The sequence below is a fragment of the Hakea prostrata genome, chromosome 5, assembly GCF_041222555.1.
Source record: "Hakea prostrata isolate BN-2017 chromosome 5, UWA_Hpros_2, whole genome shotgun sequence".
NCBI classification, from domain to species: Eukaryota; Viridiplantae; Streptophyta; class Magnoliopsida; order Proteales; family Proteaceae; genus Hakea; species Hakea prostrata.
This window is the reverse complement of record NC_142604.1, coordinates 39,691,385-39,718,547: the sequence shown is the minus strand read 5'-3', so window position 1 is coordinate 39,718,547 and position 27,163 is coordinate 39,691,385. Positions and strand designations below refer to the sequence as shown.

Below are 27,163 nucleotides of genomic sequence, written 5' to 3'. Positions count from 1 at the left end.
GAGGCTGTCTTGGGGCTGGTTGCATCATTGAGCTTTTGTAGGCGCTGGATTGAAGCTATAAGGAAGAATAATGATGTTCAAAAAGTGCCCTTTGCCATTATGCTTTGCAAATGGGCCGTAGAATTTCAGGTCCCTTGTTTACATGCCTCCTAGTCCACCAGCTAGGTTGGGCCTATTTTTAATCCTTGGAGCCCAATTGCAGGTTTTAGTTTTATGAGCCTAATCTAGAATCGTTTGGGTCTACACCTTAGTTGAGGTCCTTGAGGCCCATTTCCTTGTTTTATTACATTGAAACAAATAATGCCAATGGCCCAGGGGTCTAATAAACTCGACCTACACTTGGTTTTGGGCCATCGTTCCATCTAGGTCCTCTCCTTGGACTGTCTCTTTCCAAATGAAACTCACGATGAATGCCCTAGTTTTCTCCCTAGCTGCTGCCGGCATATCTGCAATCATCCGGTCTCCTTGATATTTGGCAAACAACATTGGGATTTGAGGAGTAATTACTCCCACGTTGCACACAAGTCCTCCTCGTCCATCGTTTCCGCCCTTCTCCATAGGGTTTTCGCTAGCGCTTTTGCTCCCCAATCAACCCTCTCTTCCATTTGGGGAGGCTTTTGCAACTGAATTTCATTGTCATCCATAGTATCTTCCATTGCCCCAAGGCTCGAGTACGCCATCTCTTGGAATCTGCAGGTGTTGAGATAATAGCGAAAATTTCTCCCTTTTTTTCACCCCATCGATTTCAAAGGGTTCACGGATCCCTTCCACTGCTTGGCCCTTTGACTCATCCGCCCCTACCTTGCTTTCTTCTCTATCGTGAAGGTGTCTCTAGACACTACAAACTTCACTATAGGAAACCATGACATTGATGTTGTCCTCTGAAATAGCGGTATTTGTAGGCTCTGCTTCATCCTTTAATCAAGTTTCAAAGCATTTTTGAAGATTGACCAGTTGAGTTTTGATAAATTTTTCGGGTAAATCCAATCAAAAGCATCCCCTTCCAAGTGTAGGAGCACAACCCTTAATTTGTGCTCATCCTCGATCTGGTGTTTCCAACTGTAAACAATCCCAAGATTTGTAACAACTAACAAGTACTAGGTAGAGAAAAAAAGAAAGAGAGATGAGGGTGAAGAAAAGAGAATAATTAAAGAATAGGGTTGGGCAATAGAATCTGTATGTTCTACCGTACCAGCAAGCACATATGTATAATAAACTGAAAATAAAATTACAAAAGGAAACTCAAATATAACTCTACTCTTACCAAATTAAACCTAAATCCTAGTTGGAAACTGTTAGGGCCCTAGGACGACGCCATGTGGAGGAAAGAGATTGTTAATGTTTAGTTGAAGGGTAATAAATAGGGGGAATTGAGAGGAGAGGGTATGGAATGCATATCACAGGGTTTTGGGCAGCCTATGGCTAAGGGCAGCATTGAATGCTGTTGGGGTGACTGCTACCATTAAAGCTAGATTATCTTGTTAATTCCTTTGTTTTGATATCAATTTTTGTATTTGTTCATGATCTTATCAACTGGTATCAGAATGGGTTTTGATCCACATGAAGGGATGGACATCAGATCATCTTGTTTTCCGGTGAAGGCGATGCGCATAAATGGCTTCTTGAAGTTTTGCAATTCTGTTATGAACACTAAATCGACGACATCTGAGGTTGGGAGTGGCACCGCAACACCTGCCAGGGGATGCTTTAGATTGGATTTACTAGAGAAACTGGCTGGAATTCAATCGGCCGTGCTTCAAGGAAGCTTTGGGACTACAGTTCGGTAATGAGGTTGAATGCCTAGAGAAATAGGGGACATAGGAATCAAGCGGGTCGAGGGCACATGTTGTGCTGTGGTTCATGGAATATTCAAATCCTTGGAAGCTGTGAAGATTGAAGTTGTAGAAGGATTTTTTAAAGATCTTAGAGCGATTCAGACTTGGGGTAAACCGGTGAAGGCATAGAATATTGATTCAATGGTGATGAGACATTGATTGATTTATTCACAGAGGCGGAGGAGGAGAACAAAGAGAATGTTAAGTTGGAAAGGCACCTTCGATTCAGGGGAGAGACTGGCCCTAGCACGAGCCCTGATGAAACCACCTTGGATAGAGGTGGAGGCGATGGCCGTAACACTTGTCGGGTTGCAAAATCAGCATAGAAGGCACCACGTGGGCGGTGGAGGCCATTACTGCGTGATTTTAGATGTATGTGTGCCCACAGTTGAGAAGAGATGGGAGTAGCAGAGTTGGCGTGGAAGAAGAGGAGACATTTAGGGTTTTGTATGGAAGAAGGGAAAATGATGGGGAAGAAACAGTTCAAGAAGGGTTTTTGGTTGAACCGGAGGCTGAGAACCAAGCTGAGCTTGGTACTGCTAGACGGGCTTAGTCCATTAAGTTGGACCGAATCACACTAGTGGTCCAAGCTTTTGAATCTGTAGTGTGGGCTGTAAGGAGCCAAATTAATTCAAAAGAACAACGGCCCACCAACTTACTTTATGGACCAAAGACTCGAGACGCTAGGCAGTGGCCTGTTCAGTGTTATATCTCCATGCCCAGCCCAACATTTGGTTAGAGCCCATGCAAGCAAGGGCCCAAAAGCTATACTTTACACTTTTTTTAAACGACCCATTTCTGAAGAACAATGAACAGGGGTATCTTTGTCAACCCTCTATTCCTTCTTCTTCTTCTTCTTCCATCACATTGAGCAGTGATGTGAAGCTGAACCAAATAGGGCTGCAATCAACCTAATGTTGATGGGGCGGCTTAGTGCCATCGAAGATGACGCCGAAGGATCTCTGAGGGAAGTTCTGGCGGAGCAGATTCACAAATGGCGCTATTTCGTGGATTGCCTGCAGGTTCCAACGATAAGGAAGATGGCCACTCGTGCATGCTGGCCTGCGAATGGGGTTAGGTTAGACTTCGAGCTAGGGCTGCTTGAACCGGGGCTGGGATCATTGCTTGTGGGGCCCCTTGCACTCCTTCTGCAGCAATTCTTTATGAAACCCAGTGACTTTTACGCATTTGATGGTGGACTTGGTTTTGATTTGGCGGCAAGTGGAAATTGAGTGTTTTTTGGAGTGGTTAATCGAAACTCCGATTTGGAATCTGCAAAGAAGATCATGGTGATCACCTCATGCCTTCTTGGTGATGCTCATTGGTGTATTGTGTTGCCTAAGCACACATGACATTACTTTTCAGGGGGCTCGATCTACACTCACAGCAGAGACAGGTCTCTCATCATTTACTTGTTCAAATCCAGCACCTGATGTTTTTCATGATGGTGAATTCTTGCTTCTCGAAGATTATGCAGTGTATGACAGGAAATGTAACACAAGGGGTCATATTTTATGGAAAATGGGTGCTAATGAAAATCGGAGGATCAGAGCTGCCAATCTGCTGAAAATCCTTGCTTCATATTTCGATGCAAAACTTAGTGTAGCAGATGTTGTGTTCTATACAGATGCTTACGTTACTGGTTTACAGCTGAATGCAGTTCCAGGAGCTATTCTAGGTGTGATTATTCCATCCACTGAAGATTCCAAGCTTTTCCTTTATATGGGCAGCATGGAGTTCTTTGGGTGTAGCATCTGCTGGGTTCCAAGGAGGTTTGTTCTTGAGGACATAGAAATGATGTAGTTGTGCGGCAAGCATGTGAAGACCAAACTTCAAATTTTCCTTCACGTCGAGGACAAGGTGAATTTTGAGGTGTTGGTAGTGTTCGGGCTTTAGGATGAAGCCATGTGGAGGAGAGAGAGTGTTAATGTTAGTTGAAGGGGGAATTGATTCACACCAAAAAGTTTTTTTTTTTGGGGGGGGGGGGGGAGGAGAATTGAGAGGAGAAGGTATGGAATGTATTTGTGAGGGTCATGGGCAGCCTATGGCTGAGGTGCAGCATTGAATGCTGTTGGGGGTGACTGGCACCATTAATGCTAAATTATCTTGTTAATTCCTTTGTTTTGATATCAATTTTGGTATTTGATTCGTGATCTTATCAGGAACTCACTTAGACTAGGACAGTAATGACCAAGACCCAATAAGGAAACCACTAACACCAAATACCCAAACCAATAAAGAAACCACGATAGGGGGATCCCCCCTAGTTTGTTATATCATATTATCTCTAATTATCTGTAACACTCCCCATCAAGCTGGTGTATGCACAAAGAAAGCTCCAGCTTGGACAAATAAAATAAACTTTAGAGGCAGCATCAGTCTCAAACCGTGTAGGAATCAGACTCCAACAAGCTTAAATCAGCACCCGAATCAACTAGTGTAAATCCATATCTTCACAGCAACCAACGAGAGGAAAGCACTGCAACTTTCAGTCTCACTCTTGAATCCATTAAAATTTTTAAAAGTTTCTTGCAGTCGACATCTTCAATCTCCCCCTCATGTGTTTCATTGCACATGACTAAAAGCAACTGATATCACTTCATGTGACGAATATCTCAAGAAAATCATTACAAAAGATCCCATAAATAAAATCCCCAATGTCTTCAATAATCCTCATACAATGACAAATAAAATCCCAAATGGATGTGATGTTCATCAAAGTAATGGCAACATAATAAATTAGATTTTTTCAAGGGGTTGGTGGTAAATAAATTAAAAGATAAATCAGTAAATATCACAAAATTTTACCACAAAATTGAAACGGGAATGGGATTAGTGTAACTAGAGAAATCCGCAAAATGAAACACAAATAGAGGCCAAAGAGTAAACTTGGAAGGAGGATAAGTCTAGATTTAAGCCAAACAATGATGGAAACACAAAATAAAGCAAGTCTAGGAATCAGGAAACTGTATCAGGAACATAACTAGAAAACCGAAGCAGGAACGTAACAAAAAAAAACAGAATCAAGAACAGAACTAGAAAGTAGGATCAAGAACAGAAGCAGAAAATAGAATCAGAAAACGAACCAGGAATTGAACCCAAAACTAAACCAGGGTTTGAATCAAAACCTGAACCAATAACTAGTTGAACTGGCAGTTTTAAAACAAACTGCAAACCCCTAAAATCGCAGAGAACTTTGAAGAAAGCTCAGAATATCAATTGTGGGGTTGCGATTGCGGGTTTGAATCTCCGCGACTCCAGTTCTACTCTTGGCCTGAAAATTCAGCCTCAAGTCTCTTGCTTATTTTCAAGATATCCTTAGGCACATCAGCAGCACAAACAACCAAAAACAATTAAAGAACTCAAAGTACTGACGACAAAGAAGATCAGCAAATGCAATCATAAGACCAACCAAGGACGAAACTCTATTATCTGATAAGATCTCATATCAGCACCAATTGAAGAACACAACAGCCAATGATCAGATCAGATGAAGAACAACCACTGTGCCAGCCGCAGAGCAAAAACTCCAATGACGATGAAGAGTAGATCGGAGGGCAAAACTCTACACCAAAAGCACAAGCAGAAGAAGAACAACACCCGCAACAGATGCAGAGCAGAAACTCCAAGCGAAGCTTAGAAAACTTCAGACGAAATCTCTGAGTGAAGCGAAACCTCAAAGCAATTTTCAGAAACCTCCAAACGAAGCTCAAAAAACTGAAAATAAAGTGCTGAATTTTTTTCTTCTTCAAGAGAAACAAAAAAAACCACTGCTGAACAGAGCATACAAGATTCACAGTTAATAGATCAACCATCAACATGAGATTTCCCATGTTAAGTCTTTATGGAAACTCTAGTTCATCTTCTTCATTGAACCAGGGTCCTGTTCTTCAAACTAGAAACTTATGACTCGCAAACCCATGTAAACAAACCCAATATCTGTAACAAATACTAGGTAGAGAGAAGAGGAAAGATATATGAGGGAGAAGAAAACATGATTATTGAAAACAAGGCTGGGTGACAAAATGTACGTTTTACCGTACCAACAATCACATATATATAATAAACTGAAAATAGAATTGCAAAAGGAAACTCAAATATTACTTTAAAATTTTACCTACTTAAGCCTAAATTTTAGTTGGAACTCACTTCTACTAGGACACTAATGACCATAGACCTAATAAGGAAACCACTGACACCAAATACCCAAACAAATAAGACAACCACGATAGACCTAATTAGGAAACCACTAACACCAAAGACCCAAACCAATAAGGAAACCAAAATAGGGGAAGTTCCCCTTATTGTGTTACATCATATTATCAAAAGAGGATAACTTTGAGAAGCCATTTAGTGCACCCCTTTGCCAGAAAACATGGACAATCCGGTCTCCATCTCTTCTCGTGGATCAAAATGCTCTCTGATACCAGTTGATAAGAACCCGCGAATCGAACTAAAATTAATATCAAAACAAAGGAATTAACAAGATAAATTGGTTTTAATGGTGCCACCGACCCCATAGCATACAATACTGCCCCTCAGCCATAGGCTGCCCAAACATGGTGGGGGATCTCGCTAGACCTTGCCGAGATCTTGCGAGATATCTCGTTTTTTTACATAGGCGAGACGAGATGGAGGGAGAGAGTAGCAAGTTGGGATATCTCACCATATCTCACCCTAAATCTCTCTAGAACTCTCAAATTTTACCTTTTTTTGTGGATTTTGGCTGGATTTTCACTCGCAACTACTCTTAGCATATCTACAACATCGAAGGAAGATCAGTCATTCTCTTCTTGTCTTATGAACTTATGATTTAATGACTTAAATATAACTTCTAATGGTTGTATAATTTTATTATTTTATTCTTGAAAATTGAGATTTTGATACTCATATGGATGAAATTTAAATATCATTTAGGTTATTTGATGCATTTGATACACTTGCTCTTCATTTATATGCCTTAAAGGTTCTATATTACATGTTGTATAACCTTGCATTCCCTAATCCTACAACATTTCGGTTTCACACTATGGGAAGACTTAGAAATCACACATAAGGTTGTTTTTTGTTAAATCCAAGGCCACCAATGTGTTCAAAAGGCCTTAAATAGGCTATGTACCAAGTTTCAACCCAATTGGGACCCTAAAACCCACCGAGATGGGTCATCGAGTTGACGCCAAAAAATTGTATATCTCGACCGAGATCTCACCGAGATGGTCGAGATCTCTCTTTTTCAAGGTGGCGAGATCTCGCTTGAGAGCGAGATCTTCTACCATGTGCTCAAATACTCACATAAAACAATCTCATACCCTTTCCTCACACTTTTCCTCTATTTATAACCCCAACCAACAGTACATCCCTCCTCTCTCTCTCTCTCTCTCTCTCTCCCCCACATGGCACCATTCTAGGGCCCTAACATTTGATGTCACACCCCACCCAATTGGATTCGGTCACACTTGAATACCCCTGGGGGTGATACACTACAGGACCAAGGTTTAGTGACAAATCTATACAGACATATGGCGTAGCATAATCAAGGACAAAAATAAATAAAGTTCAAATATTAAGTTATAAAAATCTGAGTTTATAATGAGATTACAATCATCCATTAACTAAAGTTAAATGTTAATTGATGTTGATCAAAAGAATATTAGAGTTTGAAGGAAATAATAGTTTGCAGCAGAAATAGCTAAATGTCTTGGTGGAAGATGTCCTCTCCCTTCTCGAAGGATATGAGGATATAAATTTAAAAATATTGCCATAAAGGACACTATTGAATCCCACAGCATTGCTAGCTCCGTACTGGAACCCAGCTCTACAAGAACAGTCCTGATATGGGCACAAAGCTCCATGCGGGTCCACCTCCTCTCTAGTCGCTCCTTTATAATAGTCTGCCGATGACGGATCCTCCGTTTGAATGGAGTCCTCATAACCTATAGTATAATCTAAAAGAGTATACATATAAAAGGAATGAGTTCAACAGAACTTAGTGAGGTCAACTTAACAATCATATCATGCATTCATTCACAAATTCCCACATCACACATATAAGGTTAATAACGATAATATAATTAATGATAATAATATAATTAATGAATATATAGGATGTTATGCTTCTAACTTTATCATGAAATCTCCATGGTAGACACGTATTAAGTCGTACACTAGTCTCCTCTGGGCGGTCTCATTCACTCTCCCTCAACAAAAGACGTCTATTAGGTTCTTTGCGGTTGTTGGGTCAAGTCACATCAATCCATGGCTGGGGTATAAGTCACCACTCTCTCACATCACTGTTTGGCATGAGAGCTAACGCGTGTCAAGGACTACTCTAGCCCAATGCATAGTCATATAGTCTCATAGTATATATGGTCCAGTTATCATTCCTCAACGGGAGGCATCTATTGGTCCGATATCCTTATCCACCTAGAAATGGGATCCTCAACGGGAGACATCTGTTGGTTTCCATTTCTTAACCATGTCCTCTCACGGGTTGGTTGCCGGTCTTGAGTGCCCATGAGGACTTATCTATTATATGTAACCTTACCATCTCATGATGGCAGTGAGTCTACTTAATGCTTATATGACTTATCTACTGACATCACGGGTTAATCAGTTTCAATACACCTACCGGAAGGGTAGTATTACTTATGAGGTTATCTAGCCAAACACTTCTAGACACTTAGCACTCATTTACTTAGGTCTAAATGCATAGTCATATAAGTCATTAGGGTAATTGGTGAACCCACAACCCTAGTTGGTAAATAGATACAAGAGAACTAAGTTCCAAAACCAATCCCACGCATTGTCATATCATCATTCATTAGATTTGAAAAATAGAAACAAACATACTTTCTTACCTTTCATTTGCTCAAAATCACACACAATACTCACAAGATATAATATATCAAAAGTAATGCAAGATATCAATGATGAAAGTTAAATAACACCATCAATCATACAAGGTATGGTTAAGTATACAGCTTTCAAGTTAGTAAAGCTCTCCAAAATCCCACAATGCTCACCCAAGAGAGTGTAATTAGACCCAAAATAATCCTAGTTGCATAAGAGAGAGAGTAAATAACGATTGAAAATCAATTTGGGTTCAAAAGAGGTCCAGAACTCACTTCCCTAATATGGCCGGTTGAATGGTTGGTTGTATAGGCTTACAGGGCTGGTTGAATGGCTGGTCAACCCACCATCAACTTAGTTTTGAGCAAATTCCATATTTCGTCTCCCCATTCAAAATCGGATCGAAGCGGGTCTTCAAATTAACAGTAAAAGGGTCCTTCAAGTGCCAACAATTCATCCCAACTAGGCCTCAAACGAAAAGCCCCAAATTTGGCTCTTGTGAATGCCCGTGGGCGTCTTTGGGAGGTTCAAAATGATTTTGAATACAATGATTCATATAATCATCTCTAAAAAACATTGGGAGACATAAAAAGAAGTAAAGGGAAGCATTTTGCAATCCAATAATCCCAACTACCAAAACCTAGCATTCAATGATGATGAAAACCATTAAAACTAGGTTTTCTCTTCTCCCTAACCCTCAGCCCCACTCTAGCAATAAGAAATATGTTTTGTGATAAGTGGAGGCATAAAATAGGGTTTTTAAACCTGTTTTTCCGAAAGTGCCCCGAACTGGGCAAGGAGCGGTCAAACCAGGGCAGTCAACCGGCCCGATCGACCGGCCCTTGGTTGCCCCCTCAACTGGGTCCAATTCTGGTGATTTTCTATTCGTTTGAAAGGTCTTTCAAGGGCCTATGTTTGGGAATATTTACTTCATCATTTGGATTTTCCTTCATCGGTTTCTGGATGTGCCAAAATCTCTTTTTGATGCCTTCATGATTGACTTTCTCTCCTCTTAAACTCTAAGAGAGTAGTCAAGTCATCAATAGGGTCATCCACTACCATGGGGTCAATTTCAGAACTTTCGGGCTTGACTCGAATGGCCCACAGTTGTCGCCTACTCGAGTTCTGGGTTCGCGGTCCTGAAACCATGGGTAAGAAGGTTAGAAATCTGGGGGATTTCACACTTGATACCAGTTGATATGAACCAGCGAATCAAATACTGAAATTAAATATCAAAACGAAGGAGTTAACAAAATAAACTGATTTTAATGGCGCCAGTCACCACACAGCATACAATGCTGCCCCTCAGCCATAGGCTGCCCAAACACTCTCATAAAACATCTCATACGCTTTCCTCACACCTTTCCCCTTTTTATAACCCCAACCATTAGTAATCCTCTCTCTCTCTCTCCCCTCCACATGGCACGATCCCAGGGCCCTAACAGAAACCAAAAGGTGAATCTAGTTTTTGGAAGTTGCCAGAGCTCATAATTAGACTTGCACCCATCCAACTCTCTTCGGCTTGAATTTCTGAGCTTTGATTTTTATTTGGATTAGTAGAGAAGGAAAATTGACCCTGGTTGCACTGGTGCAGGATTCAGGCTAAATAACCATATTGGGTGAAGAGCTAAGTTGGCTAATAACCATATTTTGGTGATGAACTAAGTTGGGTATTGGTTGGCTTACCTCTATGAGCTCTGCTACTAATCTAACTGCATTGGTTAAATCCCTTGAATCCAAACAGGCTGTGTTGCTAGTGATTCCACAGTGAAGTGTGACAGGTTGGGATGTAAAATGACCTACTTTGAATTAGCCAGTCTATTGTTCTGGTTGAAAAATTAGGTAAGTGACTCAAACCTGGCTGGGACCACCCAATTCTTAAATTTAAGGCCAGGTGGTTTAGACTCGGTTAACTTTTCTACTTGGGGGAACAGTTGACTTGAAACCATTTATTGGTTGGACAACTTGTGGTATTACTGTGATCCAAAAGAAAGAATTAGTCTGGTTTTGGTGGGTTATGCCTTTGTAAGAATGTGCAACTTACTTTGCTTGTTACAGGAGGACATGCTTCACTTATATTTTTAGTAGCATGTACTTAGTGTTATTGATTCTTTTATGGGTAGAATATTTCTGATTTTTGGTTGCTTTTACTCCTTTCATACAGCTATGGCTACTCAAAGGAGAGATTTGTCTGGTCTTTGATATCTGCAGTTGGTATATTTTGCCTTGGTTCTGGTGCAACAATTGTTCATGGATTTCAGAACTTGTGGACCTCACAGGTAACCAATTATCCAAATCATTAGTTTAATGAATGGTTTACTAAGCACAATACTGTTCTAGACTTGAAAGCTTGGAAGTGATGTCTACTGATTTATAAGCACATGTTGCGCAGCCCCCTGAAAATATCCATTATGCAGCCCTTGTGATTGGTGGGTCATTCATTATTGAAGGTATGATGATTTAATTTCTTCTCCCATCCACCATCTTCTGAAATGTTTCTGAATCAGGTAGTGATTTAATTATTAGTTTACGCTAACTTGGTCTCTGTAGGTGCTTCGCTCATTGTTGCTATACATGCTGTTAGGAAAGGTGCAGCTGCAGAAGGAATGAAAGTGCGGGATTATGTATGGCGTGGTCATGATCCCACATCTGTTGCCGTAATGACAGAGGTATTCCTATTTGAGTTATTGTTGACTGGGGATCTGACTAGTTTCAATGAGAGGCAGCCAGCCTGTATTTATGATAGAATGAGAGGGTACAGAGAGAGAAATACCCTACGACAGTTCTATGTTTGTACCACCTACCCATATTAAATAAAACACTTCCCTCAAGTTGGTGCTAGATGTCATACATGCCCAACTTGCATACAATAGAATGAAAACAGAAGTTCTAAGACCTTGAATAGGCACATCAGCCTTGGTCACCGAACTAAACAAAAGGAACATGGCTAACGTTTGAATCTTGCTTTTCTTTAATGGAGTAGTGATCAATCTCCATATGTTTCATCCAGTCATGCTGAACTGTATTATGAGCGATACTATGACTGACTTGCTATCACAATGTAGCACCATAGGAAGGATACTAGGAACAGCCAGATCCGTTGGGAGAGACTTCATCTACAAAAGCTCACAGATACCATGGCCCAGTTAGAAAGTTAGGTCAACAATTGAAAGAGAACAAGAGCTGAGGAGTTGAGGAGGCAGGAGGAGGAAACAAAAGGAAGAGAGAAGACGGGGGAAAGTTTAGAAGTGTGCAAAACCTGGGCAAGGGTGAGAAGCACTCTTTTGTATATTTATTACTTAAAATATATTGGAAATTACATTCCTAGAGAGGTTAGAGAGAAAACTTAAACTGATATAGACAGAATAAATGATGAAAGTGCCCCTATTACATTCCAATACTCCCCCTCAAGCTGGAGTGTAAATATGTAGAATTCCCAGCCATCTAAGAAGGCTATGAATTGGTGTAGGAGCCACTCTTTGGTGAAGATATGATTCAGTTGATCACTAGCCTTCCCAAAGGCAGTGCCGACATATCTAGGGTGAATGTTGTCTTAGATGAAATTTGTATCCACTTGAATATGTTGTTTGATCATGCTAGACTGGATTGTGGGCAATCTTATGACAGCCTGTCACAATAGCCATATAGGTTCTATGAAGTCAATCCCACCTCTTGGACTTACCTCTTTAACCAGATAAGTTCACAAACCCCATGGGCCATGGCTGGAAATTGTGCTTCAGCACTTAACCTGGCTACAACAGGTTGTTCCTCGCTTAACTAGTTTTGGTAGCATGCATAAATTGGCTCATGATCCCAACAGCATAGGATACAGTTGGTCTAGTCAATGATAGGTAAAACAGCTTGCTAACCAGCCCTTGGTACTAGGCAACATCAAGGAGAGGAGAGACACAATCTTCACTAAGCTTGTGGTTTTGGCTGATCAGAGGGTTTGTTGGTTTGTGCCCAACATCCCTATTTCTTTTAACAGATCCAGCTCAAATTTCCTTTGACAAATATTTATGCTTGTTTTCGATCTAGACACCTTATTCCCAATGACTACAATGTCATCCACATAAACAACGAGAGTATGAGACCTGTGATCCTGTTGCCTTTCCTTAGGATAAAAAATGTATGATTAGCTTGACTATGAGAATACCCATTCCTTAGATTTGCCTGCCTAAACCTTTCTAACTAAGCCTAGGGAGATTGTTTGAGCCCATATAATGCCGTTTTTAGGAGAGAGTTTTCTTTTAGCATTAAGGAAATTTGAACCCTTGAGGAGGCTGCATGTAGACTTCCTCTTCTAAGCCACGATGAAGAAAAGCGTTATTGACATCAAGATGGCACAAGGGCTGATCTATATTGGGAGTCATGGATAAGACCCTAAATGAATCGTGCTCATAGTGTGAAATTTTTGCAAAACTCACCGTTTTGCCACCCAGTGAAATCATCGAAACCCTGATATATCGCTGAAATATGGGAATGTTTCGTTGAAATTTCGCCCCCAGGAATTTGGGCTGGTTTTTGGTGTCTAGCCTAATTTGAGGCTAATAAACACATTGGGAGTGTTGTTTTTGCTTAGAACCTAACCTAAAGGGTGTTCTTAATCGGCACATGCCCGTGTGTATGCAGGCGAAATTGGAAGTTTGGAGCATGAATTTAAACAAATACAAATATGCAAATGATGCAAGATTTCATGCAGAGATCTTCATTAAATTGTAGGGGAGGGGGAAAAGGACAACTAAAATTCATTACAAGTTTACAAGTAGTCAAGTATATATCATGTACAGCTATATAAGTGTAGGCAAGTACATAATGATCCCATCATCTCAATACCAAGTATTGTGCCTGGGTGGATCCATCACTTGCTGATACTCCATTATACTATATATTGACACAAAGGGTGCAAGAATCAAGGTAATGGAAGAGAGAGAAGCTCTGGCGATGTGGCCCTGTTTTGGCAATATATCACTGACATATTTTATTTTCTTTGTTTTCAATGGGAGTTACATTTGCTACTTACCGAAACACCGAAATATCACCAAGTTTTGGCGACATTTCCTACCATGGTCGTGCTTAGCCACATTGGAAAATGTCTCTTATAGTCAATCACTCATTCCTATAACCTTTGGCAACTAATCTAGCTTTATATCTTTCCTTGGTACCATGTGAACATACTTGATTGTATAGGCCCATCTATGCTCAACAGGTTGCCATGTGCCATTCTTCTCAAATGCTCTCAGTTCGTCACACATAACTTCCTTCCACTTTTTGGTCAAACATAGCTTCACCAAGATTTTTAGGAATAGAGGATGAAGAGATGGCAGCAGAGAAGGCTACACCTGTAAGAGATGTAGCATCATGGGAAAACAACTTGACTATGGTATTAGTACAAATCTTCTTGAACATTTGAATGGTAATAGGGAAGTCTAAATCAGGTAGAGGGAGTTATGTTACCTGACTCAGGGAGAGAGGGTTTAGGGTGTGGATCTGAATCTGAGAGGGACTCTTTGTAGGTACTTTTTTCTTTGCTATTTGTTCTCTAGTAAACCATATGTTAGTCCTTCTCATAGCTAAAGCAACCACCTAAATTACCAACGATAGTCCTCCTTGATGTTTTTGAATGTCAAATAGAAATGTTAGGCAGGAAACGGTGGGAAAGGAATTTCAATAGCCTCTGATTCTTATGATTCTCCTCCAAACTTGGATGCTGAGGAGAGGAGAGAGAGGAAAAGAAAAAAAAAAGACTCAAAGAAGGTAACCTCCTTGGAAACAAGGCACCAACGGGAAGAAAGATGGTAATAATTGTATCCCTTGGAAGGGGAGAAAAAAATAAAGAAAGAGACTTGAGGGCATTGTGATTGAACTCCGTCCGCGAGGATTTGGTAAGATAGACATGGCAAACACACCCAAACAATTGAGGATAGGGAAGGTTACAGAAATTGGGTGACAGTTGCCAAAGGAGTTTTAAAGGCTACGAGTTGGGTTGGCATGCGGTTGATTTGATAAATGGCAACAAGAAAGGCGCCAACCAAAAAGCTTTAGGAACATGCATGCCAAACAAGAGACTCCGTGTGACTTCAAAAATATGCTTCTTTATTCCCCCCTTCAGCCACCCCATTGCCATAGGATGTATTAATATGAGCAATCTGATGTGAAATGCCCTTGTCAGTAAAAAAAATGTTGCAAACCCTTATGCTCACCACCCTTTTAGAATTGGGTGTGAATTAATTGATAAGAGTTGGTGAAGGCAGCATACACATTGCTTTTTTGTTCTAATAAAAATGTCCAAGTGGACTGAGAATGGTCATCAACAAAAGAAACAGAATAAAAATAGTTGAATAAAGTAGTGAGAGTTGGTCTACAAATATTAGAGTGCATGATGTTCGTGCCTATGCGGATATCCTCCGCGCATGCCCTGTTTTTGACAGCTTTCGGGCTTTTCATCAAATGGTTCAAATGAGTTAACTTTATTTTTAACTTTTGAAATTCTTTACAATTTACAATTATACACCCCTGATTCAAAGTAAATTCACAAAAAAGAAAGCCGGAAAAAAAAAACAATTCAGATTGAACTAAAACCCTAGCCTAACTATGTTGCTCCCTTCCACTGCCAGTGACCTAATCCATCTTCCATCAGGTGAACCTAGATCTTGCTTTCTAATTGAAGAATCTCAACCGAAAGATTTTGCCTACAGTGACGTATTCAATCTTCTCCATATATGGTTGTTCATCTTCTCCATCAAGCCTTGAAATACCAAGCTAACAAAATCCCTAAAAAATGCAAGTTATCCAGAAAGAGAACGATAAACGAAAACTACATTTATAACAAAATATTTGAAAAGCAGTAATATTAGCCGAGGAAGCGGTAGGTTAGAGGCAAGGAACAAATTTCAGTCAAAACTGGAATTTTGACATTGCAAAAGGCCGAAATTTCGATGTTTCGGTCGAAAATTTTCAACCGAAACTGGACACTTTTTTTTTTTCTTCGACAATTGTAACTTCAATTTCGGGCTTCAAATGGACTCAAAATGATTTGAATTCTTGTATACTATCTATTTTAAGCATAATAAACACTATAGAACTACTAAAAAAAAAGGGCGTACCCAGTGCCAAAGCTCCCACACTGTGTGGTCTGGGGAAGGGACTTTCTATGCAGCCTTACCCCTGCTTTTTTTTTTTTTTTTGCAAAGAGGCTGATTCGAACCCGCGACCTCCAGCGCACAATGGAGAGACTCCACCATTGCTCCAGGCCCGCCCTTCACTATAGAACTACTAGTTTACCAAAAAAGCAGTAATATTAGTTGAAAATGTAACATCCAAGTATATACTACATATGAGAAGAAGCGAGAATGTTACCAAATACAAGAAAAAGAGTGCTTGATACAAGAAATACACACTAAGTACCTTGAAAAGCCCCACAAGATGCTCAAGAAAATACATACATGCTTCTAATAATAACCTCCTATTTTTAAATATAAAAAAAAATATAAGTATTTTTTAATATATAATTAATTTAAAAATATATAAAATACACACTAACTATCTTAAAAGGCTCCACAACATGCTCCAAAAATTGCATACATGCTTCCAATAATAGCCTCCTATTTTTAAATTTAAAACATAAATTAATTAGTTTTTTAAATATTTAATTAATTAGTTTAATTTATATATATTATATATATATATATATATATATATATATATATATAAATACAGTAAAATTACATAATTAACAGAAAAAAATTGATTCAACACCATCACTCCAATATGGTGTCTCAACTCTCACATACATTAATTTGAAGCTCATACATCTACTATACATAACATATTTAGCAATATACATAATTTACTAAATAATTTTTAATAACAGAAAAATAAAAAAATAGTAGGAAGAATAAAAAATTAATTTTGACACTACAAATTTATAGATCAACACTTTAAAGTAAACATACTTAAATTTGGAAGCAATCCAAGAAGATCTAAGGCACAAACGAAACAAAAATAAAAAAATGAGGAAGTTGGTTACTCACCTTACAAGATTTGAGAAAATGCACAAATAAATGAGCAAATCTAGTGTTTGAATGAAATGGAGTTGTAGAAATTAGGTGAAAAGAGGGATGAAATCAAGAGAAATAAAAAAAAATTTGAAAAGAGGGTCGAAATGTCTGAGGTGATATGGCTTGATAGGCTCGAAATTGACGATAGGTCAAAAAACAGGTCAAAAATGGACACTTTATAGCATACCATTGCCTTGCATTTCGTTTTGTTCCATGGTTAAAGGATGAAATCTCTAGCCCTCGTTGCCATTAACATCATAGAAGCAACAAAGTTTATCATCATCTACTTCAGAAGTGGGTTTTTTTTTTTTTTTTGCAGCGTCTGATCGAAATATTGGAAATATTCGATTTCCAAAGTAAGAAAGAAGGCTAATCGTTTGTCGCATTGAGAGGAAGGAGTTGAGGTTCATCTAGGATTGGGTTAGATTTTTCCCCAAATCATGAAACGGGGTTCTGTTTGTGAATTTGGATAAATTGAAGAGGTCAGTTGTAAACGTGAGAAAGTTATAGAAATAAGACATAAATTGACGATTATATCCTAATTTCTAGCCATTGGATTTTCAACCGCTAGGTGTCACCCATTCGAAGCCTGTGCAAAGGATATCCACGCAGGCGCGAACAAAAATCCGACAATGTTTAGCAAAAATACTTCACATTTATAATTTTAAATACATGAAAAGATGAAAAAGATATAAACAGAATTAGATAAATGTTTCCTTATAACAGCGAAGAAGTTGCTCCAACTATAGATGTTATAGTGTCATGGACTCCAAAGAACTAGTATCAAAAGTCTATGTTGTGCAGTTAAGCTTTCCCCTTGTATCACCTTGCAATTCTTGCACAACAATCTATTAGTCCTCCTAGTTATGAAGGAATCTATTTGGCTTCTATGATGTCTACTTTTGAAGGTAATTAAATGCTTCTCTCTCTTTTTGAAGTAAATATTTATAATAGATAGATAACAAACAACAAGAAAATCTAAAATTGAGATCCCTTCCTCATACCTTTTTCGAAAACCATATCCTCCATGTACACTCTCATAGCTTCTTTGATCTTTTTTGATATGTCCATTAAAATCGCCCCTATGATAATCTTTTCTCCTTGACGAATTCCTTGCATTAATTCTTCTATATTTTCCAAAAATTCTAACTTTTAAACTTTCATCCAATCCTACTTGAGGTGCATATGCACAAATTATGTTTATAATCTCTTTCTCCATTACAAGCTTGATGGCAGTAATCCTATCACCTACTCTTTTAACATCCACATCATTTTTAAAATCTTTATCCACTATTATACCTACTTTATTTTTATTAGTTTTATCTCCAGTATACCAAAGTTTAAAGTCATCCAACTTTTTAGCTTTTTTACCCTTCTATCTAGTCACTTGAATGCAAGCTATATTAATCCTTCTTTTACTCATGAGTCATGACATTTATCAATTCTAAGCTCTTACTTGTTAAAGATCCTATCTTCCAAGATGCTAGTCTAATCCTACGTTTCTGAACTAGCTTCTTTACTCGCATTTGTCCCCGGTGCGAGAACCCTTGCCTACTTACCACCATATCAAGGCACCGATGCAACGCGTTACTTACATGGGATGCTCTAGCTAACCCTTGCCCACTTATAACTACACCTTGGCCATAGTGTAGCGCGTTGCTTCTTTTCTCAGGGGACACTTTAGCATAACGTTTATCATATAAGGTCGAATCCATGAAAAGGATTTGGCTAGATTTTTTCTGATGTTGATTACCGACCTCACACACCAACCCTTCTCCTTTACGGTTGAAGAAAAAAAATCTAAATATAGTTACTTTCCAATTCTGATCCAATTTCAAGTCTAGGGTTTAAGGACAATTTAGGGTTTCTAGTTCTAGAGTTTCAAAGTGGGAGGGGGCCAAGGTTAGGATAGACTTGAAGGTTAGGGAGGGGAAAGATGTTTAGAACCCAAAAGGGAAAGGGATTCGGGTGGGGATTGAGAGATCTAGATATGGAAGATTAGGGTTATTAGGGTTTTGGGGAAAGAGGATGAAGTGCAGGTTTAGGGCTTTTAGATGGACAATTGGGGTGAGGGATGGTGGTTGAATGCTGGGGAGGGATATGAGGGTGATTGTCCCAAGGGGGTGGGAGTTGGGGGAAGGGATTAAGAGATATGGGAGTTAGGGTTTGGGGAGAAAGAAAAGGATGTTGGAGGCGGGGGGAAGGGGTTTTAGACTAGGAATCGATGGGAAAAGGGGGAATGGTGGGTGCTTTGCTTACTTGATGTAGAGTTTGAAGAGGACAAACCGCGGGGAAAATGGCCTCAATTAGGCTGCCACAGGGTTTCCTCCCTTAGAACTCCTCAATCCACTGGATATCTCCTTCAAGAAAATTTGATTAATCATCAAAACTTATTTTATTACATGTTTGAGGCTTTATTTGTATCCTACAATGAATGACTTAAAACTTGGACTCAACTTTGAAACCAAAACAAAGGAGGACTTCTTCTTTTACTTGGGACTCCTACTCCACTAAGGACTCTTACTTAATCTCATCCTGGAATGATCCAAATTACACAAGAGTAGGATAGTCTCCTAGTAAAATTTGGACAGAAACTATAGGAATCCTTGTCTAAATAGGACTCCTAACTAGACTAGGACTCTTTCTTAACTCGACAATGACCAACTCAAATACCATAATAAAAATAGAGTTGGACTCCTGTTAACATGCTGAATCCAACTAAATCTAATTGCCTTGATTCATAGAACAAAATTTGAGGGAAACTTAGGTTTCAACTTTGTGAAAATGGGAAATTTAGGTCGAAACTTGGGAAACTTCGTGGGAACTTGAGACTTTTTCTTGCAAGTCTTGACAGGTTTTAGGGAGTATTTTAGAGTGAGACTTTGCAAATAAGCTAATTAAAGCATAAAGAACACATTGACACTTGCATTTTGTTTAAAAAAAAATATCAATATAGATATGTTATTCAAAGTCATATACATAGAGAGGTTTTTAACAAATACATTATAATGATAACATTCAATATATAATTTTTAGGTTCAAAACTTCAAATTCAAAGTAACTAAGTTTTAGCCTAAACACACATTAGTTATGACCTAAGGTACTCCTAAGCTTTGGGAATTTTTTTTGCTATTTAAAAATATATTTTTTATAATTAATATATTAATTAGTAGTAATTATTAAATGTATGAAATCAAAATTAAACATCCTAAACTTAATTTGGATCGCATCACAACGTAGATTGAGTGAGGTGTCTTGTAAACATCAAAACAAAGCCAATACATCATCTATATGTGAGTTATTTTTGAAAAATATAATTTTGGTAGGTATCTTTTAAAATCAGAAAAATATAGATATACCGGTTCACTTCAAAAATTAAATATAACAACATACATTTGTAGATCTAGCTACTAGAGACAACATATATTAAACTCAAAAAATCCAACATCATTTTGATCATGAAACAAAGAAAAAATAAAAAATTGGGAAAATTTCGATTACCTTGTCAAAAACCTTGAAATGGCCACAAAAAAAAAAAAAAAAAAAACAGTTGAAAACACCAAAGGAGGGAAGGAAATGGCTTAAAATCACCTGAAATGGGCTCACAAAGGTTGAAATTAAGGGGAAACAAAGGGTTGAAACTTGAAGTTCTGCTTGGGTTTTGTTTGAAATTCGTGACTATAAGGGGGAAAAAAACCATCAGGTTGAACTAATTGACCCAGGTTTCAACTTGGTTTCGCATATTTTGCAAGTTTCGAGCATTTTCGACGAAATTTCGCAGGTTTCAATGGAAACCTGTGATTTTGTTTTGGTATCCACCGGGTTTGGTTTGACTCTCTCAAAATGTGAAATTTTGAAGTTTTGAGGGAATTTTGTTCTATGGCCTGATTAAGAGTGCGCAAATTACCAAAATGCTCTTCATCCAGTTCGGATGTCCTACTGGGCAGTAGGGTGTTAGGCAGCAATCCTAGGCCCTATTTCTGCCTGTGGGGCTTCTCTTGAGCTTATCTGTAGCCTTACATAAGAAGTTCTACCAAAATTAGGACTTAGCAACTGATTTAAACTAGGAAATAGAAACTAACTAGCCTAGATTCAGTTAGACTCTTAAAACTGAAATAAGACATAAAAAATACTGATCTGCGCTTGTAACTTAAGTTAGGTATAATTTATATGAATTAAAGCTATTAATTAAACTGTTTTTGCATTCAACTTAAGCACTGAAATTATGGGCTTATAGAATAGGCCCATGACAGTGACCACACAAAACATATTAAACAAAGGCCCAACACCCATATCCATCAACCGCGGTTGATTTCAAAAGAAAATAGGCCAATTCAGTGCTGGATTTGCATCATGTGCGCAAAATGAGACAATTCACTATAGTAGAATTTTTATTTTACCGGTTAAAAAAATGGAATCAGCTGTTTTTGGAGCTTTTATGCAATTTGTGATATAGCCCACCTTTGCTCCATTGCATAGTGACATCTTAACATGTTTCAGAACTCACTCTCGCTAGGGGTGTTGCCCTTTCAAAAACCAAGATCTCGACAGAGTTGGTGAGCTCTGAGTCGAGATATGGTCATTTTTTTTGGGCCAACTTGATGGCCCATCTCGGGGGGATTTTAAGGTCCAGGTTGGGCTCTGTTAATTTGAGAAAGAATAAGGTGAAGAACCAGGGAGAGGAGAAGATGGAAGTGACGACTAAGTTGTGGAGGCTTAGATAGAACTGATGAGCACTCCTAAAAATAACTTCACTATATATAGGCTAATTTTCAAGTCTATTCTATATAGGAAACAAAGTAGAATCAAAATAGGAAAGTATCAACCTATTTCGTTTGATATAAAACACCTAATTACTATCTCTTTTTCCTATCGAGAGTTAGCGCCTTGCGCTAACTCTTGATGGAACTATCCTTTCCCAAATTGCCCTTCTTAACACTCCCCCTCAAGCTGGAGCATATATATTACTCTTTCCCAGCTTGTTACAAATATAGGTAACCCTTGTACTCCCTAGAGCTTTAGTGAGCAAAATCTGTGAGTTGTTCTCCAGTCCTCACATGCTTGGGGGATATTATGCCTTGTAGTTCTTCTCACGAACAAAGTGGCAATCAACTTCAATATGCTTGGTACGTTCATGAAAGACTGGTTTGATGCTATATGAATCGCAACTTGATTATCACACCATAACTTCATTGGTGTGTCATTAATAATTCTTAATTCCTAGAGTAATTGTTTTATCCATACCATCTCACATGTTGCCTGTGCCATAGCACGATACTCAGATTCTGCGCTTGATCTTGCTACCACAATTTGTTTCTTACTCTTCCACGACACAAGATTTCCTCTAACAAATGTGCAATAGCCCGTAGTCGATCTTCTATCAGTAGGTGATCCAACCCAATCAGCATCAGAGAATCCTTCAGTATTTTTATGTCCATGATTAGTGTAAAGAAGTCTGCGTCCTGGTGCTTTCTTAAGATACCGCAGGATTTGAATAATTGCATCCCAATGTGTTGTTCGTGGGGCAGACAAAAATTGACTCACAACACTAACAGGAAAGGCAATGTCAGGTCGAGTCACAGTCAGATAATTCAGCTTTCCAACAAGCCTTTTGTACTTCTCTGGATCATCAAGAATACTTCCATCTTCTGGCATAAACTTTAAGTTATTTTCCATGGGGAGTGTCTAGGGGTTTTGATCCCAACATTCCTGTTTCAGATAGCAAATCCAGTACATACTTCCGTTGAGACAAGAAGTTGCCCTTTGTTGATTTGGCAACTTCAATTCCTAGAAAATACTTTTAACTTGCCCAAGTCTTTGGTCTGAAATTTCTCTTGTAAATAGGTTTTTAACCTATCAATTCCTGAAGTGTCATCTCTTGTAATTACAATATCATCAACATAAACTACAAGAAAGATTTTGCGTGCATCAGAGTTTTTAATGAATACAGAGTGATCACTTTCACAGCGAGTCATCCCAAATTCTATTACAACAGTAGTGAATTCTCCAAACCATGCTCGAGGTGACTACTTGAGACTAAATAATGATTTGTGGAGGTGACGAACCTTGTTCTTCTCCCCCTAAGCAACAAACCCAGGTGGTTGCTCCATATACACTTCCTTCTGCAGATCTCCATGAAGGATGGCATTCTTCACATCTAATTGAAACAAGGGCCATTGGTAGGTAGCAGCAAGAGAGATTATAATGCGGATGGAAGTAAGCTTTGCAACCGGCGAAAAAGTATCTATATAATCCACGCCATAAACTTGAGCATAGGCCTTTGCAATGAGACGAGCTTTCAGGCGAGCTAAAGAACCATCATGATTAACTTTCACAGTGAATATTCACCTACAACCAATAGTTGTTTTTCCTGAGGGTAAAAGCACAAGATCCCAAGTCTGATTGTCTTCTAAGGCTTGTAATTCTTTGTTTATTGCACTGACCCACCTAGGATTAGACAAGGCTTCAAGAACATTCTTAGGAATAGGATAAGTCGCTATAGTAGATAGAACAATAGAAAACCTAGGTGATAAAGCAGAATATGAAATAAACTTAGAGATGGGATACTTAACATAAGGACGAGTGTCTTTCCGAAGAGCAATGGGAATATCAAGGTCAGATTTGGCAGGAACGTCCACAGGATCAACAGACGAAGTCGGCACAAAGGTAGAGACTGTAGGTGCAGAGGGGGGAGTAGGTGGTTCTGGACGGCGTATGTACACTTTCGTGATGCCTGGCGGAGGTGGAGGTGAAGGAACTATACCCTGTAGAAAAACACTTTGAGTAATACATAGATCATCATTTAGGTTAGTTAAACTATGAGATTCAGTAGAAAAAAGAGTGGACTCAAAAAATGACACATCTCCAGTAACAAAATATCTTCGTAAGTCAGAAGAATAACAACGATATCCCTTTTGAGTGCGAGAGTACCCCACAAACTTACACTTAAGTGCACAAGGATCAAGTTTAGAGATCTTTGGGCGATGATTACGAATGTAACATACACAACCAAATATGCCGGGGGGGGGGGGCAAAGGAAATAAGAGAGAATGAGGAATGCTACCTTTTAAGACAGATGAATGCATCCTGTTAATAAGATAACAAGCAGTTGAAACTGCATTAGCCCAAAAGGATTTAGGAACCTTCATCTTAAATAAGAGAGAACGGTTGACCTCCAATAAGTGTCTATTTTTTCTTTTTGTAACCCCATTTTGTTGAGGAGTATCAACACAGGAGGATTGGTGAAGAATCCCATTAGAAGCCATAAATTTTCAAAAGGGATCAAGAGAACTATTCTTTGGCATTATCACTATGAAAAGTACGAATAGGAACACTAAATTGAGTACGAATTTCAATAACAAAATTGCAGAATATGTCAAATAATTCTGAATGATTTTTCATTAAATAAAGCCAAGTGACTCTTGAAAAGTCATCCACAAATGTAACGAAGTATTTGTAACCTGAAGTAGAAGTAATAGGACAAGGTCCCCACACATCAGAATGAACTAAAGAGAAAGGGTGGTCTGATATGTTATTTATACGAGGGGGAAAACTCACACGATAAAGTTTTCCAAACTGACAAGACTCATAGTCCAACTTAGAAAGAGAATGAAAACTTTTATCTACCAATTTTAGGTTTTCCAAAGAGGGATGCCCCAACCGACAATGTATTTGATGGGGATGGAAATACTAGAACAAGCAGTAGAGGATATCTCCTCGAATAGATACAACCTCCCAGACATACGGCCTCTTCCAAGCATCTTCTTTGTCGTAAGATCCTGAAACAAACAATATCTAGGAAAGCATTTCACCAAACAGTGATTAGTGGAAGTAAATTTGTGAACATATAATAAGTTAAAGGGCAAATTAGGTATGTAGAGAACAGAGGGTAGGGTAATGGATGGAGTGAGTTGAACTGTACCCACTCCTTTAACATTGATATGAGAGCCATCAGCAAGTGTAACCAAAGAGGATGATAGAACAAAAGAGGAAAATATACCTGTAGCCCCGATTATATGATCAAAAGCTCTTGAATCAATTATCCATGGGCGAGATGTGGTTGAAAGGCAAGCAGTAGCATTACCTGTCTGAACAAGGGTGGTAGTGGCAGTGGCAGATTGTGGTTGAGTGGCTTGAAACTGAGTGAAACAAATATAATCTTCCTCAGTCATCTTTATAGTCATACCCTCAGGATGAACTTTAGTAGTTGTAGAGGCTGATTTAGAGGTGATGATTGCATTAGCCATGTGTGTGGGGGGGGGGGGGCTTCCCATGAAGCTTCCAACAATATCGTTGAATATGTCATGGACGACCAGAATGATGACAAGTCTTAACTTGTCCTATGCTGTCAGTGGAGTTGTGTGAATCCGAATATTTTCTAGTATTATTTCCTTGAGTGCGTCTTGTATTCCATCCACCAGAGGCCTGTCCTCCAGAAGTGGTACTGGAGACTGTTGCCAAAGCTGAATTTCTGTAAAGTTATTGGTACTACTCTCCCTTGCAACACGAAGAACTCTTGAAAATGTATCAGCTAATGTGGGTACATGGTCACTACCAAGAACCTGTGCTCTAACTGCCTCAAACTCCTTTCCGAGACCTCCCAAGAAACCCATAATAGCTAATTGCTCTCTTTGATTTTGCATAGTTTTGACATCAGAGGAGATAGGTAGAATAGAGTTTAGTTCTTCATACATTCTTTTAAAATTTGCAATAATATCTCTGCCTTTCCTATCTACTCGATAAAATTCCTGGGACAATTTGTAGATTCTAGCCAGATTATTCTGACCAAAATACAACACATTCAAATACTCCCATAATTCCTTCACAGTTTGTAAGTGAGTAACCAAATCTACAATATTATCAGCCATGGAATTAAACATCTGCCCAAGTATTCGAGCATCAATAATTGCCCAAGTATCATCATCTTTAGGTACAGTCTTAGTCAAATGATCTATTTGTCCCCGTGCAGTAAGAACAATTCTAACTATAGCCATCCACTTGTGGAAATTTGATACACCCTCCAATTTCTTCTCAGTTAACCGATGAAAGGATAAAAAAATAATTTCAGTCATGGTATTTTTACTTGAAGTTTCTCCCATATCCAAACAAAATTAAAACCAAATTAGATTAATCTCAAAAATCAAATCAGATTAATCCCAGAAATCAAATCAGATTAATCCCATAATCAGATTTAATCCCAGCTTAGTCTCAGAATCAGAGTAATTCCAGAATCAGAATTATTCCTAGATTAATCCCAGAATCAGAATTATTCCCAGAATAAGATTAATCTCATAACCATAATTAAACCAACTTGGACCATTTGAACCAACCGAACCAGAAAAACAACTTAAAACCAGAAAACTTGCTCACGAAGTTTCATAACTATAATTTCAGATGATCGCATGTCACCCAACCTCTTTTTCTCGAAGTCTCTCTCTCTCTTTCTCTAATCTAAAGCAGCGTTGGTCGGTGAAAACTCCGATTGTTTCTCACCCCACAACCAGTAGCCACACCAGCAACTACTCCGGCGGCTGCTTCTGCTCCTAAGAATCGTGATCCTCTCAACCCTAAACAGATCGAGAGTGAGGAGGACTACAGTCACTCTTCCTCAGCCCCAATTCACAGGACAAAAAATATCTCAATCAATTGCAGTTTATTCGTACATGAAAAATGTAGATTCTGGCATCAATCGTGGCAACGATCTTGAGAAGAGGTCATCGCACAGCTTAGTTTGAGCATTCTCTTGCACCAATCTTCAACAGGGACACCAAAATAATGGCAGTGTAAGGAGCTGCATTAATCTTCAAACAAAAACCACCAACAAGTGCAGCGTAAGGTGTTGCATCCCTTTAATTTCTGGAAACGACTCTCACACCAGGTACAATTTCTTTTCTTTTTATAGAATCAACTGTTTGTACTAGCAACTCTTATAATCGAAAGGAATAAGAGGACCTACAGCTCTGATACCATGTTATTTTGAGAAAGAATAAGATGAAGAACGAGGGAGAGGAGAAGATGGAAGTGACGACTTAGTTGTGGAGGCTTAGATAGAATTGATGAGCACTCCTAAAAATAACTTCACTATATATAGGCTAATTTACAAGTCTATTCTATATAGGAAACAAATTAGAATCAAAACAGGAAAGTATCAACCAATTTCGATTGGTATAGAACACCTAATTACTATCTCTTGCGCTAACTCTCGATGGAACTGTCCTTTCCCAAATTGCCCTTCTTAACAGGCTCAAACTTGGTAATTACCCTAATTTTGGCCTTCTGAACACATTGGTGGCCTTAGATTTGTGAGAAAACAATCCTAAGTATGAGTTCTAAGTTGGCCCTAAGTGTGAAATTGAAATGCTGCAAGATTGGGAATGCAAGATTATACAACATATAATATAGAACCTTTAAGGCATATAA

General features: G+C 38.7%; 1 protein-coding gene across 1 annotated transcript in view; it reads left to right on the top strand.

Moving 5' to 3' along the window:
* Nucleotides 1–27,163, top strand: part of LOC149015961 (Cation efflux family protein) — a 59,505-nt gene that overhangs the window by 17,631 nt on the left and 14,711 nt on the right. Inside the window, exons 5-7 of the mRNA XM_089156936.1 lie at nt 10,849–10,963; nt 11,077–11,134; nt 11,235–11,353. Of these exons, the coding sequence (XP_089013062.1) occupies nt 10,849–10,963; nt 11,077–11,134; nt 11,235–11,353 (292 nt within the window). The remainder of the gene's footprint in view (nt 1–10,848; nt 10,964–11,076; nt 11,135–11,234; nt 11,354–27,163) is intronic.